This window comes from Thalassophryne amazonica, chromosome 4 (assembly GCF_902500255.1).
Source record: "Thalassophryne amazonica chromosome 4, fThaAma1.1, whole genome shotgun sequence".
NCBI classification, from domain to species: Eukaryota; Metazoa; Chordata; class Actinopteri; order Batrachoidiformes; family Batrachoididae; genus Thalassophryne; species Thalassophryne amazonica.
The window spans coordinates 25863678-25889137 of NC_047106.1; the positions used below are offsets into that span (position 1 = coordinate 25863678).

The following is a 25460-nucleotide window of genomic DNA, read 5'->3' on the forward strand; positions in this document are numbered from 1 at the left end:
TTTTTGTTTGCATTTAAAGGTGGTTCTTCTCAGCCCCAAAGTCATGACATTGTGGCAGGAGATAACTCCATAATGACCCCAGTCAGGCGGAATATTGACTCAAGACGCCACAGCTCTCCATGTCTCTCACCTTCTACTCATCACCCAAACAGACAGAGAGGGGTCACTTCTCTTCAGATATCACGACCGCTTACCTCACCTCCTCCCCTTATCCCGTCTCCTGCCAGAGACCCAGAAAAGACAAAATACTTCAACAAAGATTCAGCACAGAGGGATGATGACAGAGGTAGACCATTCTGCACAGACAGGAACAGACCACAGCTACCCAAAGACCAAGGCTTTAGAGATGCAGACAGAGGAAGAATTGCATTTCGAGATCAAAGCTCAAAGGACTTTGATAAGAATAGGGCAGCCAGGGAGGTTGGGCTCAAAGACACCGAGAAGAGTGAGCCACCAGCCAAAGAGCCAGAAAAAACAAGAGTATTGAGTAAAGACCTGGGTCTGAAAGAGACAGACAAGGGAAGACCTCCTGGTAGAGATCCCTTAAGAGAAAAGGGTAAACAAGTAAACAGATACTCTGAGAAGGGGAGACAGGCAAACAGAGACTCAAACAGTCGAGAAATGGACAAAAGCAAACCATCCTCCAGAGACTCTGGTCATAAAGATGCTGAAAAGGGTAGATCACTCAGTAGAGACTCTGATAAACATGGAGAGTATAGCAAGGAAATAGGACAAGACCCAGGCCAAAATAAAGACAGGCCATCTAGTAGAGAGTCTGACAAGGCTAGACCTCCTTCTAGAGATTCTAGTTATAGAAGCACAGAGAGAAATAAAGACCCTGGCTCAGGGAAAGACAACAACCATAGCAGTCAGTCCAGACAGGGTGGAAGTGAGAGTAAGAGTTCGAGGCTGCTACCTGTTGGCTCAGGTCAGTCCTCCCCTCCAGTTGGCACTGCTGTTCTCACAGGTCAGCAGAGAGGTAGTGGCACCATACAGACAGACAAACGAGGCAAAGATCAGGACATTTCAACAAGTTCGTTGCCCGATCAAAGATGCATTCCTACATCTAACATCTCTAAGGACAAGCCAGCCACTGGAAAGGAGTCTAATGCCGGGACTGAAAATTCAATACCTGCTCTTCTCCAAAAGGATGGTGTTGTTGGGAAATCAGGCACACCACAGGTTTCCATCCAGAAGAGCAGCATTCGTAAATCAAATGATTATTCATCAGGTCCAACCACTGCTGCCGCTATGACGCCTCTTTGGTCATCAAAAGCACTAACAGAAGATAACGTCGTTAAACGAGGCTCCATGCAGTTAGCCTTGCCACCTACAGCCTCAGCTGCCAATGACAAACACTCCAAAGTTAAGATGGCAGGCAGCAGAGATGTGTCCAAAGACAGTGACCGAGAAAAGAGTCTCCACAACAGCAGCAGCAACAAAATCCCAATTCTCAATAACAGTACTAAAGCTACCAGCAGCTCCAACACACAAAATTCCAACTCTCACCATGACAGCAATAGCAATGCTCAAATTCTGGGAAACAACACCAAAGCCCATGGAAAAGCTCAGGTGGAGAGGATTGAGAACCAGGGAGAAGACAAGTTATCCTCAAAATCCTGTCCTGAGAGAAAGATCAGTTCCAGTCTGGACAGTCTGGAAAACTTTCAGCACTTACAACAACATATTGCTTTAGCGCAACAAAAACTAATGAGGACATCTTCGCACTCTCACGTCAAACCACCAACACACCAGCTCTCAATGACCTCTCGGGACAAAAAGAGATCAGTCAAACCTCTTAGTGTAGCTCCACTGAAGACCGATATAAAGATGGACCCCAATGGGACCAGTGTTGTTGGTGGGATTTCCTCTTCCTGCCATAGCACAACCACTACCTCCGCTGTCTCTCCTGCAGGCCAGGGGAGTTGTCTGTCTGCCCGTTCCATTCTCTTCTCTTCACCCTCTGCCAGCAGCAGTGACAGCTCTGAGTCTGACTCTCAGACCCAAACAGAAGAAGACGATCTTCACAAAGATCATTCACACAGTCGACTCCGAGACCACCACAGCCTCCTCACTCAAGGCCCAGAAGATGACGGAGATGGCCCAGAAGATGACCAGGACAGGGCTATGGATGATAAGCATCACGAGGATGACAGCGATGGGTCTGGATCAGCTAAGCGGCGCTACCCTCGACGCAGTGCTCGTGCGCGCTCCAACATGTTTTATGGCCTCACACCTTTCTACGCGGTTCGCTCTTATGGTGAGGAGGATCTTCCCTTCTATGGCAGCGGAGATGCAGCAGGGGTTGTGGTTAAAAGGAGGACTGGTGGCAGCAGGAGGTCTGCTGAAGGGCAGGTGGATGGTGCAGACGATATCAGTACCTCATCTTCTTCAGGGGACAGTGGAGAGGATGAAGACACTGGATTGAAACAAAGGGGTAAAGACTCTTACTATTACAACTTCAACCGAACAATAATAAGTCCTGGCAAGGGCTTACCATCTATAGAAGGGATCGACCAATGTCTCGGACGTGGCTCTCAGCTCCAGCGCTTCCTTTGTGATGAAGAGCAGCAACAACAGAGGGGACAAGGAAAAGCTGAAGCCGATATGCTGAGCGCAGTGTAAGTTCACCTGTATTTCATTATTTTCAAAATGTTTCCAGGTCATGTCAAAGTATAATGCTGCTGTGCACTTCAACCATATGAGGTAGAAAAACGTCTGTTCTTTTTGTAAGACACTTTTATTGCACCACAAATTTTCATGTTGATTAAGAGCTTTAGAAATGAAACATTTTTATAGTTCAACGGTCAACAAACCTGTCGCTGTGTTCAGCTGTGTTTAATTAACTATTGTAGGGTGCAGCTTGTTGAAGTCTGCTAGTTCACACAACACAATCACATTAACCATTTTCATCACTGTTATGTCTGTGTGAAAATGAGCCCGTTACATGTATATTCAAAAAGTATTTAACAGGTATTTTAAATATGAGTTGATGATGATGATGGGGCGACTGTGTCGTGAGATGGCGCTGTATAAATTAATAAATTGAAATTGCCATCTGGGCTGTGACCTCGTCACTCCCCACAAATGGTTGTGTTATTGGGGAGTGATGATTATGTAGGTACTTTTCCCCAGTCAAGCTCACAGGTAGATGCTGTGGTGGAGGCAGGCCTGAGCAGCAGCAGCAGTGGAGTCATTTGTCAAAGGGGAGCTGCAATATTTGTATGTTAAATAGCCTGCCCTGTTTGAAGGGATTGTTTAGTGGATTACGTAGAGAGTGTGTTTTAGTAGGAAGCATGTGGTAATTATATAGAGTGAGGCATATCAAGCATACATGGCACAAAGCAGTTCAAGTTGCCTGTCTGAACTAGCTCATCTGATATTTGGTGTTACTTTTGTTGGTGTCATTAAAAAAGTATTTCTCATAGGGCAGGGGTTTTGTACTATTATAGGTGAAAACTGACTTGTCACGGCGTTGATGGTATTGAGGAATCCAGATTATATGGCGCTATTACACTGTTGATTTCTGTGACGTGGCTTATTTTTATTTATTTAATTAATTTTGTCTGCATTGCATCCACAGAAATAATGTGAATAAAGTTGACTAAGTCTTTGGAAGACAGAAATACTCCCAGTCTATGGATTCTCACACACACCTGACCTATAAATAAAACAATAAGAACATTGTAATAGGAAAATTACAAGAACTGCCAGTTATTCAGGTCTATTGTAGAAATAAGCAGTCCTTTTTTCTGTAGTCTGAGCTAGTGTCTGTTTAAACTGAAGTGTGTCAGTTGGCTAATGTGAATAGTTAATTGTGCTAGCTACAAATTGCACCAATATGTAGAGCCATATTTGCATGGTTGATAAAATGTGACAGTTGGGGGATACAACAGAAACATGGATTATGGTGCACATATTTGTTTGGTTTTACATGTTTTGTGTTTAAATAACTAAGTTGTAGTTGTCCTTTGAACCTAAATAATTTAAAGTCTGTTTTGCAATAAGTGTAGTTTATTGCATTACAGGTTTATTGTATTACAGGTAGTTAATAGCTGTAGCTCCAAACATATATATATATATATATATATATATATATATATATATATATATATATATATATATATATATATATATATATATATATATATATATATATATATATATATATATATTGTTTGGGGCTGTCATATTTATATATTTTCCAATATCTGCTGCATTTTAACAGGACTTTGGGGAAGCAGCATATTGGCCAGCTTGATGGTGTTGATGATGGTTCAGAGAGCGATACCAGCATCTGCACAACCAGCACTACAACTACTACAGCCACATCATCATCCACTACACACAAGAATACTGCTAAAAGGAGGGGCAGAGAAAGGCACACTGAGAAACTCGACTTGCACGAATCAAGCAAGGAGACTGATAACGGCGGAGCAGTAAGCAGTAACACTCGAGAAAGCAGAAAGAATCAGAAAGAAAACTGTCTTCCTCTAGGAGGTGGGGTTAAGTCCCAGCCACAGAGTCAGGGCCAAGATCCTCTGGATGCCCAGCTGTCCCTCAGCACAGACCTGCTAAAATCAGATTCTGACAACAACAACAGTGATGATTGTGGCAACATTCTTCCATCAGACATCATGGAGTTTGTCCTCAACACTCCTTCTATGTCAATGCAGACTTTGGGTCAGCAGCCTGAGCCTTCCTCTTCAGAGCTGCTGCTGGATGAAACCTATGTTGGGGTGGACGTCAACCGGCGCAAAGACATTCTGTTTGATGACTTTTCCCAGCCGCTGCCCAGTACTGAAAGCAGTGGGGTTGTGGAGAGTAGTGTGAATAGTTCCATATCTGTAGAGGAGCCATATGTTCTTCCTCTGGAGCTGCCATCTGACCTCTCCGTCCTGACCACACGCAGCCCTACTGTTAGTAGCAGCCAGAACCATACTGCCGGCAGTCTCATTTCAGACCGGTCTGACCGCAGCATGTTGGGTTTGACATCTGACACAGAGACAATCAGTAGAGAGAAAACTGGAGACAAGAAGAGAGTGGGGCCAGGTGTGTCGCCTTCTGAGAATCAGCACGATGGTACAACATTAAGAAACAGAGACACACAAGTGAATGAAGGCCATGTAACTCCTGAACAGTTCATCCCTAGCCCTGCTATTGGTCAGGTAGTTGAGCCTCCTGGCAATCAGGATGTCCCCAGGAGCTCTGGTACACCTGGTTTACCAAGTTCTCCCTCCCTGCCTCTTCAGGGTCAGAAGTATATTGCAGCCTCAGGTGCAGTTCCAGGAAGCCCTTGTCCAGCCACTGGTCCAGGGCCAACACAGGCTCATGTTTCTAGCACAGCGGTCATCAAACCCCCAGAGAAACTTATTGTGGTAAACCAGCAGTTCCAGCCCCTCTATGTCCTTCAAACTGTCCCAAATGGTGTGACCCAAAAACTCAGTGCTACTGGAGTGATGGACACCAGCTCTCCCACTGTACTGAGCTCTATGACACTCACCACAGGTTTGAATACTGGTCTCTCCCCAGCTCAGCCAATATTTCCTGCTGGGGGCAAAGTCTTGGGTACCATGGCTCATCCTTCTCACATTCACACATTTACAGGAACCACGCAGACTGGTTTTCAGCCAGGAATCCCAAGTACCACCTCGGGACTTCTTATTGGGTTGCCCTCACAGTCTCATGACCATTCTCAGATTCTGGTGTCGGAAGCTGGGCGACCACATGAGTTAGGGCCCAGTGTTGCCATTGTGTCCAGTCCCTCCTCTCTCAGTTCTTCCCCAACGGTCATAGCATCTGCTCATGGCAAGAAAAGGCCCATTTCCCGTCTCCAGCCAAGAAAAACCAAAAAGTTGGCCCGCTCTCGTAGTCAGCCAGCTTTGGCCCCTTCTGATGTGGGCCCTCCAAACATGGCTCTTATCAACCTGTCTTCCCCTCAGCTTACTGCTAGCATCCCTGGCCAACCTGGTGGTCTTGTTGAGTTAAGTACACTTTCTGCTTCCCAACGCAAGGTTCCAAATATTATCAAAAGACCAAAATCAGGTGGAGTTATGTATTTAGATCCCAGTACTCTCCTTCAGCCGAGGATTCCAGCTTCTGCCCAGACAGGTATCCTCAGCCATGATTCCACTGCTCATCTTCTACCCTGTACAGTCTCTGGTCTCAACCCAAGTCCGTCAGTGTTGAATGTTGTATCTGTACCCCCTAGTGGTGCAACTGGCCTTCTTGCTCCAGGTTCGGTATCTCTCTCTGCTCCCGTCCTCAGCTCTGCTGAGATCACAGGCTCCATTAGCAGCCTGTTGTTTAAGGCAAGCCCACATGGTCTAGGGCTGACAGATCAGCCAGTTGTCCTTCAATCTGCAGGAGGAGCTCCTTTGATGTCACAGCTTAGTTCAAGTGTTCAGACATCCATAGCCAACAGCATCTGCGTCCTGCCTTCCCAGCAAACTATCAGCATGGCTGTAAACCAGCAAGGGGAGTCAGAAGGCAGTGGTTCTCTCCTGAAACCACAGTCACAGGCTATAGACTGCATTCAAAACACCACTGTAACTTTAGCTCCCAGCCAAACTACTCCTTTAAGCCCTGCCAAGGGACAAGTTGTTGGATTGCTGACCCAGACACAGACCTCTGCACCCTCCCAGAGCTGTAGAACAACTCCCATTTCAATTTCTTCAGAACAAAGGCACTCTAGCTCCAAGTCAGTTGCAGTCTTAGGGCCGGAGAAAGTAAAGCCGAAAGCCAAAAGGAGTAGGCAACGTTCAGAGGCCACCAGTGGGAAGAAGCTCAAGGCAGAGGAACAACACAGCAACCCAGCAGGACGGCTCTCATCAAACCCAGGGTAAGACAGTCACATGTTTTTGTCATGTATAATGTGTTGTATCTTTGCTCCTAGTTACACTCAGCAAAAATATAAATGCAACACTTTTGGTTTTGCTCCCATTTTGTATGAGATGAACTCAAAGATCTAAAACTTTTTCCACATACACAATATCACCATTTCCCTCAAATATTGTTCACAAACCAGTCTAAATCTGTGATAGTGAGCACTTCTCCTTTGCTGAGATAATCCATCCCACCTCACAGGTTTGCCATACCAAGATGCTGATTAGACACCATGATTAGTGCACAGGTGTGCCTTAGACTGTCCACAATAAAAGGCCACTCTGAAAGGTGCAGTTTTGTTTTATTGGGGGGGATACCAGTCAGTATCTGGTGTGACCACCATTTGCCTCATGCAGTGCAACACATCTCCTTTGCATAGAGTTGATCAGGTTGTCAGTTGTGGCCTGTGGAATGTTGGTCCACTCCTCTTCAATGGCTGTGCGAAGTTGCTGGATATTGGCAGGAACTGGTACACGCTGTTGTATACGCCGGTCCAGAGCATCCCAAACATGCTCAATGGGTGACATGTCCGGTGAGTATGCCGGCCATGCAAGAACTGGGACATTTTCAGCTTCCAAGAATTGTGTACAGATCCTTGCAACATGGGGCCGTGCATTATCCTGGTGCAACATGAGGTGATGTGCTTGGATGTATGGCACAGCAATGGGCCTCAGGATCTTGTCACGGTATCTCTGTGCATTCAAAATGCCATCAATAAAATGCACCTGTGTTCTTCATCCATAACAGACGTTGCCCATACCATAACCCCACCGCCACCATGGGCCACTCGATCCACAACATTGACATCAGAAACCGCTCACCCACACGACGCCACACACGCTGTCTGCCATCTGCCCTGGACAGTGTGAACCGGGATTCATCCGTGAAGAGAACACCTCTCCACCGTGCCAAACGCCAGCGAATGTGAGCATTTGCCCACTCAAGTCGGTTACGACGACGAACTGGAGTCAGGTCGAGACCCCGATGAGGACGACGAGCATGCAGATGAGCTTCCCTGAGACGGTTTCTGACAGTTTGTGCAGAAATTCTTTGGTTATGCAACCCGATTGTTTCAGCAGCTGTCCGAGTGGCTGGTCTCAGACGATCTTGGATGTGAACATGCTGGATGTGGAGGTCCTGGGCTGGTGTGGTTACACGTGGTCTGCGGTTGTGAGGGTGGTTGGATGTACTGCCAAATTCACTGAAACGCCTTGGAGACGGCTTATGGTAGAGAAATGAACATTCAATACACGAGCAACAGCTCTGGTTGACATTCCTGCTGTCAGCATGCCAATTGCACGCTCCCTCAAATCTTGCGACATCTGTGGCATTGTGCTGTGTGATAAAACTGCACCTTTCAGAGTGGCCTTTTATTGTGGGCAGTCTAAGGCACACCTGTGCACTAATCATGGTGTCTAATCAGCATCTTGATATGGCACACCTGTGAGGTGGGATGGATTATCTCAGCAAAGGAGAAGTGCTCACTATCACAGATTTAGACTGGTTTGTCAACAACATTTGAGGGAAATGGTGATATTGTGTATGTGGAAAAAGTTTGAGATCTTTGAGTTCATCTCATACAAAATGGGAGCAAAACCAAAAGTGTTGCGTTTATATTTTTGTTGAGTGTATGTAGATAAATGGTTGTTCTGTGCAATTGTAACAGTAAGACTGTAGCAAGTTATAGAAGCAGTGACAGGTTTTTTTCTTGCTCTCTAGTGTAGTTTTAAATATGAAGTGTGTGCTGTTCTGTACAACCTCAGCGCCTTTGCTCATCAGTTATGTACAGAAATTATGAAAACTACTATGGAGAGTAAGGTGGGATATCAGGATGTGGCACTAGCTGTGAGGTTAAATTTTTATGATAATCATCAACAAATACTACCTCAGTGTGTGGAGTGAAATAAATACATTGTAAAGAATTTTAGGTACAGTATAGTTCAAACTGAGCCCATCTCCTTTGCAAACAGTTTCAAAGAGAGGAGCACTGCTGAACCCATGGACACAGGAAAGACCACAGACAAGGCAGTCACCAAGAGGTGTGTAATCATTCATGCTGGTTTAGTGTTTTCATAGTAGCCATATGAGAGAGTTCTTATGCTTCCTCTGATTGTTTTCCAGTGTGCTCAGTAAAAAGACTTCAGAAGGCCCTGTATTACCAGGTAAAGTAGTGGGAAAAGACAAACCATTAGGAGGCGGTGGCGCAGGCCTTCCGGTATCTATACCACCAGAACAAGATGGCAACAGTAAGGACACGGTCCTGGATAGCAAACCCAAAAAGGGCATCATCTTTGAAATCTGCAGTGAGGACGGTTTCCACATTCGCTGCGAAAGTATTGATGGTGAGAAAAACGTCCTAAGCTTTAAAAAAAATGTTATATTGGTCCGTAGCATTTTTTGGGCAGTCAGTGCTTGGTTAGTGTGGATTAAGATTAAAAAAAAAAAAAACCCTGTGATAAGGGGTACTTGTGACCCTTGTCACAGGTTGCACGAGATGTGAAGTTCCATTCTTTAAATCCCCCTGGACGAGTTGCCAGTCCACAGGTTACTTCCCCATCTGAAGGCTGCTACCCATTTACAGCAGGGTAGACTCAGACAGTGAATATCAAGTGTCTTGTCCAAATATACAGGTAGTGTGACCAGGAATCAAACCCAGGTCGACATATTGGTAGTCCATCTCATTTCCCACTCAGTTGTTAATTCAGTTGAAACCAGTGCATCATTTGTTCAGAAGAGATGAATTTGTATCAGTCAGATGAGTTTGTATCATTTTCTGTCAGTGTGTGCAAAATGTCTAGAGTTGCCTTGACACCATCAGACTGTAGGGGAGGGCAGAAAGATAAGAGGGGTAGCCGAATGGTGTAGAGACTCTTCTGGAGGAAAACAGTGGGGCGTTTTGACCTTCACAGGCTGAAAAGCCTGCCATGTTTAGGGTTAAGCAGAGAAACACCATTTACAGCTCCTCTGACCGACCATATCCAATTTATGAGTATTCCCTGGTCTCCGACATCTTCCTTTGCAAGGCGTACATCTGCTCCGAGATGTTTTCCAACTTACATCTGAGTTCAAGGGGTAATGCAGTCTGAGAATGTAAAGCCTTGCCCAACCCATTAATCATGATGAACAGGTGAGAGGTCGTGGTTCTGGTCGCAGCCGTCTTGCCAATTGTCCGGTAGGCCAGGGCAGCACCTAAACCAAACAGCACCAGCCCTCCCACTATAAAACCAAATATAAATACGTCTTCGATGTCCTCTACAGAGAGTGGTACCAAGCACACAACGTGCCACTTCTCCCAGGCGTCAAGAACATAGCTCGCAGGGTAGGTTCCATCTGGGCACACACGGTCCCCAGCTCTGATTTCCTTGTTGAAAAATGGTACCAATAGCGTTCAGAGACCAGCTGATCAATTCCATGGTTAATCCAAATATAGTTCGAAGAATTCACAGTCCGGTGAAGTAGGGACTTTGAAGGTTGGAGTAGACATAGAGGAGAGAGGAGGAGATGCAACCGCCCTCACCAGAGTCCTAAGCTGTGTTGTGTGGAATTGAGAACAGTTGGTGGTCCAATTCCGGGACCAGTCCCATATCGGTAGACTTCCCGAGAGCTTGAGGCTATTTCCATTTACAAAGCACCAATGTGTTTGAAGCACAAGTAAGTAAACCTCATCACAAATGAATGTAAATAGAAATAGAGCCACACATTTTTGTTTCTGTATTATATGTAATAACTATATTAACAGAGATTTTATTCTTGTAATTTCCTGTCCCTCAACAGAGGCCTGGAAATCCCTGACTGATAAAGTGCAGGAAGCTCGTACCAACGCACAACTCAAAGAGCTCTGTTTCGAAGGTGAGGCTTCACTCTGACTGAGATAAATTGTTGTCCAAAAACTTTTCATAGGAACATTTGGAGTGATGAAAGTGGTGATATTTTCAGTTACATATCTTTATTAAAAATTAGCATTAAAAGTCAAATTATCTATCAGTTAATCCCAACCTCAGAAATGTCACTCGTGCCTCTTTGCATATGTATCTTACTTGATTGATTCATGAGGTAAAGCAGTGAGAATAGTCTTCTTTTTACTTTAACCAGTGTGAAGTGTTGTTCTCTTTAGTTTATTCTGAGTATGGTACTGTTGCATTACCAGCTTACAGTTTGAAGGACTCCATTTTGTGTTATCTGAGTGTGTGTTGATTTTTTTTTCCCCTGCAAAAATTTTCTCCATTGTATCAAATACCATTTTATAGTTGCAAGATTCAAAATTTTTGCGAATGCTTCTTGGCACCTGATTCAAAGAAGCCATAGACTTTTTTTTGTAGCCCTATTATTATGTTTCTTTGCTCCTTGCAGGTGTGAACGGGCTGAGCATGCTGGGAGTCGTCCATGAGGCAGTGATTTTCCTCCTGGAGCAGCTATATGGATCCAGACACTGTCGAAGTTATCGCTTCCGCTTCCACAAGCCTGAGGACTCAGACGAACCTCCAATCAATCCCCATGGCTCAGCTCGCGCAGAGGTCCACCATAGGTAAAGAGTGAAAATATGACACGCTAAAGCATTTATTTTAACATTAGTGACTTTAGAATTGCAGCACTATTTTTGTCTAATCGCGGCCTTCTCCGTGTGTGCCACACAGGAGGTCTGTGTTTGACATGTTTAACTTCTTGGCTTCAAAACACCGACAGCCTCCAGAGTATAGGCCACATGAAGAGGATGACGAAGAAGGGCAGCTCAGGACTGCCAGGTTAGCGTCAGTGCCCCCAAAACCCCCCAAAAAATCAACTGAGTGTTCAGAATTGCTGACAGATAACAGTACCCAAAAATATGAATACAACACTATTGGGTTAAAGTAAAAAGAAAAAAATCTACAATTTTCTATGCACTCAAAAGGTTTATTTCCCTCTAGATGTGTCCACAATTTTGTTAAATTCCATGTTAGTTAGCACTTCATCTTTGTCTCAATAACACTGGTCAAAAACAAATGTTCTTCCATGGACTTTGAGAACTGATTTAGGGTAATTTTGGGGTGGTGAATCCAAATCTAAGCTCAGATTTCCTGTATCACATCATGTTTTTTTGCAATCTGCATGTTCCCTATTGACAGATTACAAAAAAGTTGCCCATTCACTCACGAGTTTGACGCCACCAATCATGCACAAAAGCAGCTTCAAAAGCATAGTTTTTAAACCAGGTTTGCGAAATGTGAACAAGAACCGTAATAAAGTTTATGGTGCAGAGGAGGTGTGTGAGACTGCAGCTTTTGCTTCAATGCTTGATATGAGAATTATGTTTTTCATATCTCAAAACGTGATGTGATTTACAAAAACTAGCATCGGATTCAGATTCAGAGCCCTCAAATTACCCAAAATCTGCTGAAATACTCCATGCAAAAAAAAAAAAAGTGTTGACCAGTGTAACCCGAATATTCACCTGGAAGGTGTGGCATAACAAGATGCTGTTCAAAGAAGATGGTTATTGCACAGATGTGCCTTAAAGTGGTCACAATAAAAAAACAATAAATTGTGCAAGAAAAAAAGATCTTAATGAGGTGAAGAAGCTAGGTGTGGCTTACATGTAATCTGCAGCTGTGAGGGACTTATGGTCATGAGATGAACATTCACTTGAAACAACTTTCTTGCATTCAGCGTGCCAAATACATGCGTCCTCAAAACTTGTGGCATTGTGTTGTGTTAAACTGCTCATTTTTAGAGTGGGTTTTTATTCGGACGAGTCCAAGGCACACCTGTACAATAATCATGCTGTTTAATGCCACACCTTCCAGATGGATAATCTTGGCAAATGTGAAGGGCTCACTAACACTGATTTTAACAAACTTGTTAATATAATTTGAGAAAAATAAGTCTCTTGTGTACATAGAAAAATATTTTACTTTAATGCACGACAAATAACAAAAATATGTTGCGTTTATGTTTTTGATGAGTATTTATAGTTTCAAATTAAGTATGCAAAATGGAGTGTTAGCTGTTCCATTATAACATTTGGTCACATATGAAGTTGTCACTGTAAACATATTGCAGTTGTAACACTCTTTTGTCATACTGTTGCAGACGTATCGCGATAGAACAACCACTGGCGACAAGGTTCAAACAACTTAAGGCCACCTCCAAGGAAACTGTCGGCGTTTACAGGTTAGATTTGTTGCGCTTCACTTGTCTCATCTAAAATAGAAATTATTCATGGTAAAGAACAGTTGCACAAGAAAGGTGCTGGATGTGAAGTAAACGGTCCTGCTTGGTTTTTGTTACCTTAGTGATAAAGTATGAATCTTACACAGTGTTTCCCTTGTTAAGTAATATACGCCTGACACGCAGCCAGACTAGAATGTTGTTTTTGTTAGTTTTCATTTTTGTTTGTTTTTTTGTTTGTTTGTTTTTTTACTACATAGCTCCAATGAAGAATAACACAGACAAAATAATGGAAAAATAACACTACTTATCCATTAAATTATAAATCAGAAATCATTTAGGTGCATCTCACAGCGCTCTGCTCATTAACAAGATCCCATCTCTGAGTACTTTTAAATTTAAATTGCACATATTTCATTGAATCAGTCACACGTTAGCTACAGAAAACATGGCGCTGCCTAAAACACAAGACAGCTGCAAGGCATGAGACACGTAACCTAATATAGAGCCATTTTCCTCCAAAACTCCGGAGTTAAAGAACACGGGGTTGAGGAGAAAAGGAGAGGAGTGGAGGTGAGATGCAAGCACAGACTGAGAGTGACAGATGAGAGAGGAGGGGAGGGTGGAGGGAAGAGAAGAAAGCTTGAGTGCGAGCCATCAAAATAAAGGTAAACACCGTCAAACCTGGCTGAGACCTAGGGTGGTTGAAGAACCCCCCTGGGTGTAGTTCAATGTTATGGTGAGTTTCAGCTTGTTGATCTCAATCTTTAGCCTCCTTTTGTTGTAGTTAATGTTTAGTTTATTTTCAAGGTTGGATTTCTTTGAAAGAATACATGCGGATTACATGTATGTATGTACTTACATTTGGATTACTTGTAATCTGATTACTTTTGGATTACATTTCAAAGTAATCCTACCCAACCTTGTTTATTTTTGGTAGGCAGTAATGATGAAATAACTCTGTTTTTATTCTATATAATTATTGTGTCAGATATGCTGTGTTACACATAACGACGGCATGTCACAAATGCCACGAGTATGCATTCTTGGCCGCTGATCACGAATGTGATGATTATTCGGGGCAGAGGCATCAGGTGTCCTCAGGAACTGCTGCAACCTGTTACCACGGTGTTTACGATTAATGGCACATGTGCTGGAGAATTATCATGAACCATTATGCACAGTCAAGAATGATGTTCCGCATCGTTAAGTTCTGTCAAAATTAAAATCCACACCAGAAGATCTTTGTGACTGAATGCTTTGTTGGGCTCTGTGCCATGGAGTGGTGCAGAGAGGAGGAGGAGACAGAGAGAGCCAGATGTGTGGCTCCACACGGCTCTGGTCTCGCTCATTTTCCCAAACATCAGACACATGCAGCAGCAGGTGGAACACCTGCAGGAACATGCTGATGAGCATTGGAACAAGACTTTTAGCTAACTTGGCGTCTCTGTCCTTCTTCAGCATACTGCAGCAATGAAACTGAATGCGGTGCAGCAGGGTTTAATTGTGCGCACATCAGAGAAGAACACGGTCACGCTCTATTAAGGATCATCACTAATCAAGATGGATCACCATACTCAGTTGCGACCTCCATGACATGAGGCGAAATGAGGGTGGTCCGTGACATTTGTGGAAGATTTTTTTGACAGCCAAAAAAAATGCTCCATGAAAATCACGAATATCACGCACCAACACGCACTATTAAGAAACCTATTCAGGTGCGTTAAGTCACATCAAGAATGTCAGGAATGTGCCAAGAATGATGTAAATATGACATTCGTAACACGTCCTGCCTATTTGTAAACGCACCTTAAGTGCAGCCATGAATCTCACACACTGTGTTTATCATGTGCCATTTTTGCAAAGTTCTTAGGTTCCACAGTTTATTTTTGTACAGTGAAATATTTTTGCAGTTGTTTATTTAATTGAATGAAGGTTTTTTTGGTGGGTGCGTTTCATAGTTGTTTGCATTTTTCTGATCTATGCACATAACAATTAGAGTTTTTTCAGCGAGTACCACTGGGCCTTAAAAACACTGAATTCCAAATTGCTGGGAAATTGAGGTTCCAGCAGCATTGTATAGCAGCACACAGGGTAAGAAGCACACAGAGAATCAAAAGTGAAAGTAAAAAAGAACAACAGTTTGCAATATAAAACCAGACATACTTATTAATATGGGTTTATTGGCTACTACTGTTCCTCTCATTCCTGACCTCTTACATAAAGACCCGCCATGGCAGTTTGGAGGGAGGTCTTAAAAAGGGCACACAGCTCTTCAATCTGTGCTAGGCACAATTTCGTTGCCAAATTCTGCATCAAGCTCACTATACTAAAGCTCGGATTCCACAAGTGTTTGACACCGTGTCCCCTGAACAATGCTGTCAGGCCACTGCAGCTTACACACACGTTTTGGAGCTGTCCCTCCATGAAGGGGTTTTGGTTTGAAATCTTTCACACGTCCAATGTAACTGGTAGGGGTATTGCTCGTAATGTGGTGACTGCCCTGTTCGGGGTGTGGCCTGCTTCACCAACTCTGTCTCCTGCAAAAAGGACTTGATACCATTCACAACTCTGCTCCAGGAGGCAAATTCTGTTGAATTGGAAATCTGCAGCACCGCCTACTTATATGGGGAGGTGATGGTCTAGTGGTTAGGCTTTGGGGTTGAGACCAGAAGATCCTCGGTTCAAATCCCAGCCTGACTGAATAATCACTAAGGGCCTTTGGGCAAGGTCTTTCATCCCCAAGTTGCTCCCGGTGTGTAGTGAGCGCCTTGTATGGCAGCACCCGCACATCAGGGTGAATGTGAGGCATAATTGTAAAGCGCTTTGAGCGTCTGATGCAGATGGAAAAGCACTATATAAATTAGGTTCATTTGCCATTCCAAGGTGGATTCAGGAGGTCCTTTATTTTCCAATTCCTTAACTCGTGTGACATTTTGAATATTCTGTATCTGGTCGGGACACACCTGCTCACACACCTTTAGCATGCGCTGCTTCAAAAATGCACCCTCTGAAAAAGACTTCGAAGCTTGGTTGATTTCTTCAGCCACAATAAAACTTTCTTTCACTGCTGCATCATTTGTATTCGTTCTCCCATCGTTCGTGAAACTGCCTTCCTTGTGCATCAGTTTTTCTCTTCTTGCACTTGTTGAGGTTAATGTGTGGAGATTTCTCAATTCCAAATTGCCTTGACGTGACTTTGCTTGCAGTCTAGTGGTGACCAGATGCCATCAGTACCTTGGCAGGTAACAGTCAAAATGCATTGTGGGAGATGTAGTTTATGTCAATGCATGCTTTAAAGCAGCAAAAATGTATGTTAAGACAATCATGCATCTATCACGTTCTAACGGGTCAGATAAAATGATGTCGCGGTCCACATTTGGCCCGCGGACCTTGAGTTTGACGTGTGGTCTACGCGATCATACAACCCCTGGCAAAAATTATGGATTCACTGGCCTCGGAGGATGTTCATTCAGTTGTTTAATTTTGTAGAAAAAAAGCAGATCACAGACATGACACAAAACTAAAGTCATTTCAAATGGCAACTTTCTGGCTTTAAGAAACACTATAAGAAATCAGGAAAAAAAATTGTGGCAGTCAGTAACGGTTAGTTTTTTAGACCAAGCAGAGGGAAAAAAATATGGAATCACTCAATTCTGAGGAAAAAATTATGGAATCATGAAAAACAAAAGAACGCTCCAACACATCACTAGTATTTTGTTGCACCACCTCTGGCTTTTATAACAGCTTGCAGTCTCTGAGGCATGGACTTAATGAGTGACAAACAGTACTCTTCATCAATCTGGCTCCAACTTTCTCTGATTGCTGTTGCCAGATCAGCTTTGCAGGTTGGAGCCTTGTCATGGACCATTTTCTTCAACTTCCACCAAAGATTTTCACTTGGATTAAGATCCGGACTATTTGCAGGCCATGACATTGACCCTATGTGTCCTTTTTGCAAGGGAATGTTTCACAGTTTTTGCTCTATGGCAAGATGCATTATCATCTTGAAAAATGATTTCATTATCCCCAAACATCCTTTCAATTGATGGGATAAGAAAAGTGTCCAAAATATCAGCGTAAACTTGTGCATTTATTGATGATGTAATGACAGCCATCTCCCCAGTGCCTTTACCTGACATGCAGCCCCATATCATCAATGACTGTGGAAATTTACATGTTCTCTTCAGGCAGTCATCTTTATAAATCTTATTGGAACGGCACCATACAAAAGTTCCAGCATCATCACCTTGCCCAATGCAGATTCGAGATTCATCACTGAATATGACTTTCATCCAGTCATCCACAGTCCATGATTGCTTTTCCTTAGCCCCATGTAACCTTGTTTTTTCTATTTAGGTGTTAATGATGGCTTTCGTTTAGCTTTTCTGTATGTAAATCCCATTTCCTTTAGGCAGTTTCTTACAGTTCACTCACAGACGTTGACTCCAGTTTCCTCCCATTCGTTCCTCATTTGTTTTGTTGTGCATTTTCGATTTTTGAGACATATTGCTTTAATGTTTTCTGTCTTGACACTTTGATGTCTTCCTTGGTCTACCAGTATGTTGCCTTTACAAACCTTCCCATGTTGTTTGTATTTGGTCCAGAGTTTAGACACAGCTGACTGTGAACAACCAACATCTTTGCAACATTGCGTGATGATTTACCCTCTTTAAGAGTTTGATAATCCTCTCCGTTGTTTCAATTGACATCTCTCATGTTGGAGCCATGATTCATGTCAGTCCACTTGGTGCAACAGCTCTCCAAGGTGTGATCACTCCTTTTTAGATGCAGACTAATGAGCAGATCTGATTTGATGCGGTGTTAGTTTTGGGGATGAAAATTTACAGGGTGATGATCCATAATTTTGCCAGGGGTTGTATGATCCAGTAATGTCTTCTCAACATAATGCATACCATATCAAGCGTATTCATTTATTTTCAATTTATTTCATTTATATACGCCAAATTCACAACAAAGTTGCCTCAGGTGCTCACCAAGTAAGGTTTAGACCTTATGAACCCCCAGCGCAAGCACACAGGCTGACAGTAGTAAAGAACACAACAGAACATACAGAAACACAACAGCAACAATTGATGAGAGTCCATACAGACGTCCAGTCCAGGTGGATGGGGTTGGGGGGGGTTTCATCGAGCCACTTGTTGGATCTGTTCCTGCAGCTGAGTCCGTCCGTGTCTGCCACAGAAAATCACTCCAGTCCAGTACGTGAATCCAGCCACATCTTGGACAGAGAGAAAAAGAAAACAGAATCAGTCGGCCAGAAAACCTACACATAAGTTATAATTCGTCAGCATTAATCAACAGGAGAACACAAGAAATACTAAGGTGCTCGCCGGCTACTAGCCCCAAGCTTCACTAACAGACCCAGATTTGCGATAAGGTTGAGGTATTTCAGAAGAAGGGCAGAGCACAGTGCACACACTACAGAGAAACAGGAACTGTGCAGTGCAGAGCTCGAGTGATGGGGAAGTGAATATGTAACAAGGCCACTTTTTAGTCAGTACTCAAAAAGCTCCTGTGTGTATAAAATATAGAAATATTCCCCCCATTTGATTTGTTTGTTTGCATACGATAAACATCTGCGCTGTGCCAAATTGCCAAGCACACAGAGACTTGAGATAGGAAATAACACGGCACGTAGTACTTTTGGGTGTTTATGTGGATAGTAACAAACATGAAAATACATTTACTGAGCACAGAGTAGATTTTGTTTTGCGAGGAATCATTCATCGGAACCAGCACATCTCATTTATCGGTGACTTGGCTCGTGCTGCCAAAGTCTTTATTTCAGGCACACATATTTCTGTATTTTTCGGATTATAAATCAGAGGTCCTGCAATTTATACCCCAGGTGCGACTTATATACAGAAAAATCACATACTCACTATCCATCCATCTACTTCCTATGCCCCCATACTCCATTTAATACCCCTATTCCATAGCACACCATTTTATTATGATACCCCATGATCCAGAAAACTTGCAAAAACGGGATGAAACGGCTTACTCAGGCCATCTTATAAAGCGCAGACCTGGCAACCCACTCGAAAGCAAACGTCAAGCTGCGCCCGTCTGCGTTCTCAGCCAGAACTGCAACAAATGTTGCTTTTGCTTCATTGCTCCATTGCACATTTATTTGTCCATCTTGCTCTTTTTTAATTTAAAAGTCCTTATGGCACACACCACAAGCTGAGGGCTTCCTGTAAAAATCCACTGTTCACTTCTCCATCCGTGTCCATCTGATGTTTTTGTTGTCCAAACTGCACCAGATAACATTCAGTATGTTTCAAGTACACATTTATTTGGCCATCCTTGTTCTTTATTTTTTAAGTCTTGTGTTAAGTAACACGTGCACATGTGGTGTGCACTGAGTTCCTGTCTGTTCTTAAATTCGCCCCCAGTGAAACTTTTTTAAGAATAAGTACCACATATAGAATAAAGGTGCGACTTCAAATGTGCGTAATGGAAGGAAGAGCAAACGGGGGGGTACTGGGATTGTGCCTTATACTCTGGTGTGACTTATACTCTGAAAAAATACAGTGTCCAGACTGTGGAAGGAATTATATGCTGCACCCCTGTCATACGATTGGTTTTTTTGTGCAGTTTTCAAATTTTTCCTTTGTCTTCTCTTTGGCTACTACGGTTACTCTGTGTGTGCACGCTGGAATCCAGCTCCTTCGAAGGTGTGCAGCAGCAGCAGTACCCCCCCCCCCCCCCCCCCCCCCCCCCCCCCCAACTACTCTTATTTGGAATTTCAACAGTAGAAATATGCATCTCCGCCTCACAAATTCTTTCTGGCATACGGGTGGACTTTGGCCATGGGATAGTGTATCATCATGCTTTAGTTAGTTAATGTGTCATCACTTTGCTGCTTCTGTTTTGCTGTGTGTGTGCGTGCGTGTCTGTGGACATCTGTGTACCCCTTTATGTAGGGGAGGTGATGGTCTAGTGGTTAAGGTGTTGGGCTTGAGTCCAGAAGATCATGGGTTCAAATCCCTGCCTGACTGGAAAATCACTAAGGGCCCTTGGGCAAGGCCTTTAATCCCTTATTGCTCCCGGTGTCTAGTGAGCACCGTGTATGGCAGCACCCTGGCATCGGGGTGAATGTGAGGCATAATTGTAAAACGCTTTTGAGCGTCTGATGCAGATGGAAAAGCGCTATATAAATGCAGTCCATTTACCATTTATCTCTCTGCTTGTAGTAACATGTATGTAACACCACACAATGCACATTATGATGAAATATTAGAACTACAGCACAGGTCATATCACAGAAGTTTTGAACATGCTTGAGTTGAGCTGCTGTATTTGTGTCTCATTTCACCAAGATCAATATTTGTGACATAATTGTACAGCACATGTTGTAATCTGCCTCACATTTCTGTCCAAAAGTAAATCCCTTCGGCTCCTCCCTTGTTTGCACTCGAAGTTACCACAGCAAATCCGAGGTGAATCTGAATGTTGATTTGGCACAAGTTTTATTCCGGTTGCCCTCCTGACGCAACTCCACATTACACGGAGACATGTGGCAGAGGTGGGGTTTGAGCTGAGAACCTCCGCACTGAAACCAAGTGTACGAACCACTTGGCCACCACCCCTGAATATTCCTATCCAGTCAACCTAAATCAGTTTAGTTTTACAAAAAGGTCCGTCATCAACTTCAATTTACATTTTGATAAAGTACTGTTGACTCAGTAGCTCATAATTAAATGTTTAACCCCCAAAAAATAAGTCAACCTACAGGAATAAAGGTATAAATGTAATGATTGCCAAACAGTATGATGTGTAATTTTGCATAACAGTACAAAGTGATTGACACTGTTGTGGCTTTTCTACAAATCACTCCACAGGTCTCCCATTCATGGCCGAGGTCTGTTCTGCAAGAAAACCATAGATGCCGGCGACATGGTCATTGAATACTCCGGCAACGTGATTCGCTCTGTGCTCACTGACAAACGGGAAAAATACTATGACGGCAAGGTGAGTAAGAGACAGGAATCTCGAGTTCGAGACTGATTCAGTTTTATCTTGAGTGCTGAACATGAAACGTCCGTCTTATGTTCCTCAAAGGGGATCGGCTGTTACATGTTCCGCATCGATGACTATGAAGTGGTAGATGCCACGGTACATGGCAATGCTGCACGCTTCATCAACCACTCCTGCGAGCCCAACTGCTACTCACGGGTCATTACCGTGGATGGCCAGAAGCACATCGTCATCTTTGCATCTCGGCGTATCTGCTGCGGCGAAGAGCTTACGTACGACTACAAGTTCCCCATCGAGGACGCCAGCAGCAAGCTGCCCTGCAACTGTGGCGCAAAGAAGTGTCGCAAGTTTCTCAATTAATACTCGTAACCAAGCTCTAACCAAGCTCTTGGGGGTTATTGTATTCCTGTGCGGTGTGGCGGGCGCCCCCCACCCCTACAGAGGGTGTGCTGTGGCTCCGCAGCCTGTCATGGGGCTTCTGCTGATGTTTCTCCTGCTGGTCCTGGCAGAACACGGCAGAAGCTGTTTTATCGGGGAGTGTCACACTGTATCTGCAGAAAGGGCCATTCTGGATGAGGAGCCATTTGTAGAAATTCAGACATATCATGACTCCTTTCATTTAAATGTGGCTTGGAAAGAGTTCCGCCTCCAAAGGGAAGAGGGTGAAACGGTTAAAGCCTTCACAGCACTGCAGTTAAATTAACCTTTATTTTCCGACAACATGCGGTTACCATTTATAATTTATATGCTGGCCCACACTCCTTATTTTTATATGAAGATAATGTCACATCTCTGACGTAGTTGCAGCCCAGAGTTGAGAACAAAAGATCAAATTGGTTCGTTTACACCAAAGTGCAATTTGTCGAATGGATTTGAACAGTGATTTTACTACAGAAGAAGAATGGAAAAAGTTGTATAGATTTTTATTGATGCACGTCTCCCTGTCTGAATGTGCCCTGATGCCTTCAGAACTGTTGTGATTGACTGGAACTTTTCCTTTTGGAAGAACAAGCTTGCCGGTGTATACAGTCGACACTGAAAATAGGATATTGTGCAGGTGGAAACACTAGGGGCGTTGTGGCCACAGAAAGTACAACATGATGGATGGAAATGAGAGGATTGTAGATTTTGTAAAAAAAAATCAAGAATTTTTGGTTCTTATTCAGGCTGATACCAATCGTATTTTTTTTTTAACTCTTCTGAGTTGTTGATGGGTTTAACCCTCTGACCTGAGAAAGTGAGGCAGCTAGAGATCCTGGTGGACTGACAGCGGAGGGACGATGGTACGTGTGCTTTACTAGAAATATTTATCATTGATTTATCATTGAAAGAGTCGCAGAAGCATAAACAGAAGAGTTTCAGGTACGCTGCTGTTCTCCAAACACGTTTTGGTGTTTACGTTACCTTGGTCTTCACGTTCCAAATTCTGACAGCAGAAAGAACCAAACGTCAGCCCGTTCTGTTAAATTTTCATAAAGCGTGTTTTCTTATTGGCCTCTTGTAATATAAAGACAGATCGTGTTTGTATTTGTATGCTGTTAAATATCGTCTGTTATCTGTCTATTTATTATGGACAGGGAAATATTCTGCTTCATTTTAAAAACAAATGTAAATAATGTATATTTTTTTTACAAAAAAAAAAAGATGTAAAAAGCACTCATTAGTGAAGAGCACTTAATGATGGTATTTATATTTTTTTAAAATTTTATTTATTTTATTGCCTTTTGTAGGAAATAGAGGTTTACAAACACTAATGCTTGGTCTCTATGTTTTGTAACCCGCTGCCTTTTAAATGGTTTTACTTTTTTTCATAATTTTATTTTACTTTCATTTTTATTTTATTTTATTTTTTAATTCCAAAGACTGACCACTGGTCTGTGGCTCGGTCCCGTTGAGCTCAGTCCACCAGTAGCTCTTTATTCCGGGCCGTTTGGTCAGAGCTGATGGTTTTCAGTGTTCCACTTTTAGCTGGAAGTCATGTGACTTATTATGCACTTGAGCCTTGAGATTGTGGATACGTTTTTAAAAGCAGACGTCCCCTTCCCTCCAGCCTTATTGTCTCTGCGCCATATCACACTGAGACCGAGTGTCTCACAGTCCGTTATATCAGAAATATATATTTTTTTTCATCCATGGGACCACGTGCCAGCAGCTGCCCACTGGCTTTGAATGGCAATACATCAACCTTCTGCTTGTACAAAATCCAGCAGGAGTTCTGAATTGAGTTTTCCCTGTAGATTGTTGTCCCTCTGCAGACCTGGTCTATGACGAGAGGTGCCTTCATTTTTCATACTGTATCTCCACTGAGCCAAAACTTGGACAAATAAAATGTTTAAAATACACACTAGCCAGTGCTCACAGGTGTTTAAGAATCATGTTTCGGTTCATTTTATTCAGTCTCTTTACGTTTGCCTCAGTTGCCTCTTATAACTTCCAAGCCTTTTTTGTCCCAGATGGAACAAAATTACGACTGTTTGTTAGGAAGGTGAATTATCTTGGTGTCCGTTTATTTTTGTTGTCCGCATTCATACCCACTTTGATATCACTTAAAAGCCGTTAGCAGGAGCTCCAGCTTCGTTGCAGGCATTTGCACTTTGATGCTGTCGTCTGAGAACAATGTTCCATTCTGGTTCACAAACGTAATTTGGAACCATTGTGAGTAGAGCTATAATAATTAGTTGATCAATAATTAGTTTGTGTTTGTAGTCATGTCTCAAGATAAATTTTAACTTAAATCCATTTTAATTACCTGTCATACACATTCTATCCACTAGGAGCAGTCACAGACACAAGAACAGGCAAACGCCATACAAAGAAACTAGACTTTGGTCAGGAATCAAACCCAAGACTCTCTTGCTGTGATTGAAGTATGTTGACCACTGCTGTACCGTGCTGTTGTCATGACAATGAACACAATATTTACAGCCCTTGTTCAGAAAACTTTGACTCAGAAGGTCTTCGTTCAGAATCTAGTTGGTTCCTGTGTTGAACCAAAAATAACAGCACAGAAGGGGCAACTTCTGGAGCTGTGATGATACATGTTACTTTTCCGTCACAATGGTTCAAACACAAATGTGTTTGAACACTCATCAGTGGTTTTACAGATACAGTACAGAGCCATTTGAGAACCATAACACAATTGGTGTAAATTTCTGTAAATTCAATGTAAGAGAACTGAACGTGTGCAGAATCCATGAGCACCGACAGTTTCACAAAGCGGAATTAACAGAAACAAAATCAGTCAGTATTTGATCTTAAGGACCCCTGAAGATTGCATCGAGGTTTTAGCAAAGTGCACTTGACGTTTTATTTTGCAACAAAGTGAAGGCAGGGACCGTCCCAGCAGCCCTTTCCTTCTCGTAACCTGGGCTATGGATCTTCTGGTAGTCAAGCTGTACCCACACTGGGCTCGCTGAGTTCTGCTGCTAAGATCAACAATGAATGTATATTCCTTGTCCACATCGCCACATTGGCTCCGCCAGCTGCATTCACTTCCCATTTGGCGGATTTGGATGGCGTAGAGATTTACGACCTCAGAATCAGCATTTTGTTTTTAGCACCGGAAGCAAACCGACCTGTCAGCAGCTACTGGACAACAGGCTTTACTGGGTTAGTGGTTAATAGTAGCGTCGGTGATAGCGGATGCTAAGGGCTGTGCATGCGACTGGCTTCTTGAGACTCACGCCTACATTTTCAGGGTTGGAGTGAACAATAAGTCATTTATTTTGCCGTTTGTAAACACAATAAGGTCTCTGTTGTTTCTTTTTTTTTACTTCATTTTACCGCGCCACAACAGTGGCCCTTCTCCGCCATTATCTGTAATTATAGTATAAATACATAACAATATAAAACGGGAACATGCATAGTAATTTCTTGTACTTTAGTATCTATACAATATATGGAATGGACAGACAAACTTAGTTACAGTAGCAAATCAGCAGATTTATAATGGTTAATGGCAATGTTTCAATGTACTCTATAATGGTTTTGTGTTACAGTACTATCAGATAAAACTAACGTGCATCATTCTTTTGTATATTGATATCCAGTACCAGTTTGCTGTGCCTGTGAATGTTCTTTTACCAAAAGGAACATTGCAGTTTACTTTTCTTTCTGGACAGGAACTTTTGTTTTGTTTGTTTTTTTTGTTTTGTTTTGTTTTTTTGGTTTTTTTTACGTGATGCGATACGTAACTGTGTTCATGTGGTTGTGAACTTCTTGAGGTCAGCCGTTTTTGTTTTGTTTTTAATTCATTTTCATTTTTGTTCCCTGGTTGTTGTAGTGGTCGTCTTTATGGTTTTTTTTTTTTGTGTGTACGTTACAACAGGGACTCTTAGCTTACTTGATGTGGTATAAATTAGAATCTGGTTCGTGGAGGCTGAGCAGGAATTTAAAGTCCACGCCCAGATGATGTTTCATTTTGG

General features: G+C 42.9%; 1 protein-coding gene across 3 annotated transcripts in view; it reads left to right on the forward strand.

Annotated features, from left to right (window-relative positions):
• The window catches only part of kmt2a (lysine (K)-specific methyltransferase 2A), a 152918-nt gene extending 130039 nt beyond the window's left edge, over positions 1-22879 (forward strand). For all 3 annotated transcript variants that reach the window (XM_034169284.1, XM_034169286.1, XM_034169285.1), the window contains exons 25-34: positions 20-2621; positions 4229-6841; positions 8856-8924; positions 9007-9227; positions 10660-10734; positions 11236-11410; positions 11520-11627; positions 12952-13032; positions 20901-21030; positions 21121-22879. In XM_034169284.1, coding sequence (XP_034025175.1) covers positions 20-2621; positions 4229-6841; positions 8856-8924; positions 9007-9227; positions 10660-10734; positions 11236-11410; positions 11520-11627; positions 12952-13032; positions 20901-21030; positions 21121-21396 — 6350 coding nt within the window. In that variant the 3' untranslated portion in view covers positions 21397-22879. The remainder of the gene's footprint in view (positions 1-19; positions 2622-4228; positions 6842-8855; positions 8925-9006; positions 9228-10659; positions 10735-11235; positions 11411-11519; positions 11628-12951; positions 13033-20900; positions 21031-21120) is intronic.
• The last annotated feature ends 2581 nt before the right edge of the window (positions 22880-25460 follow it).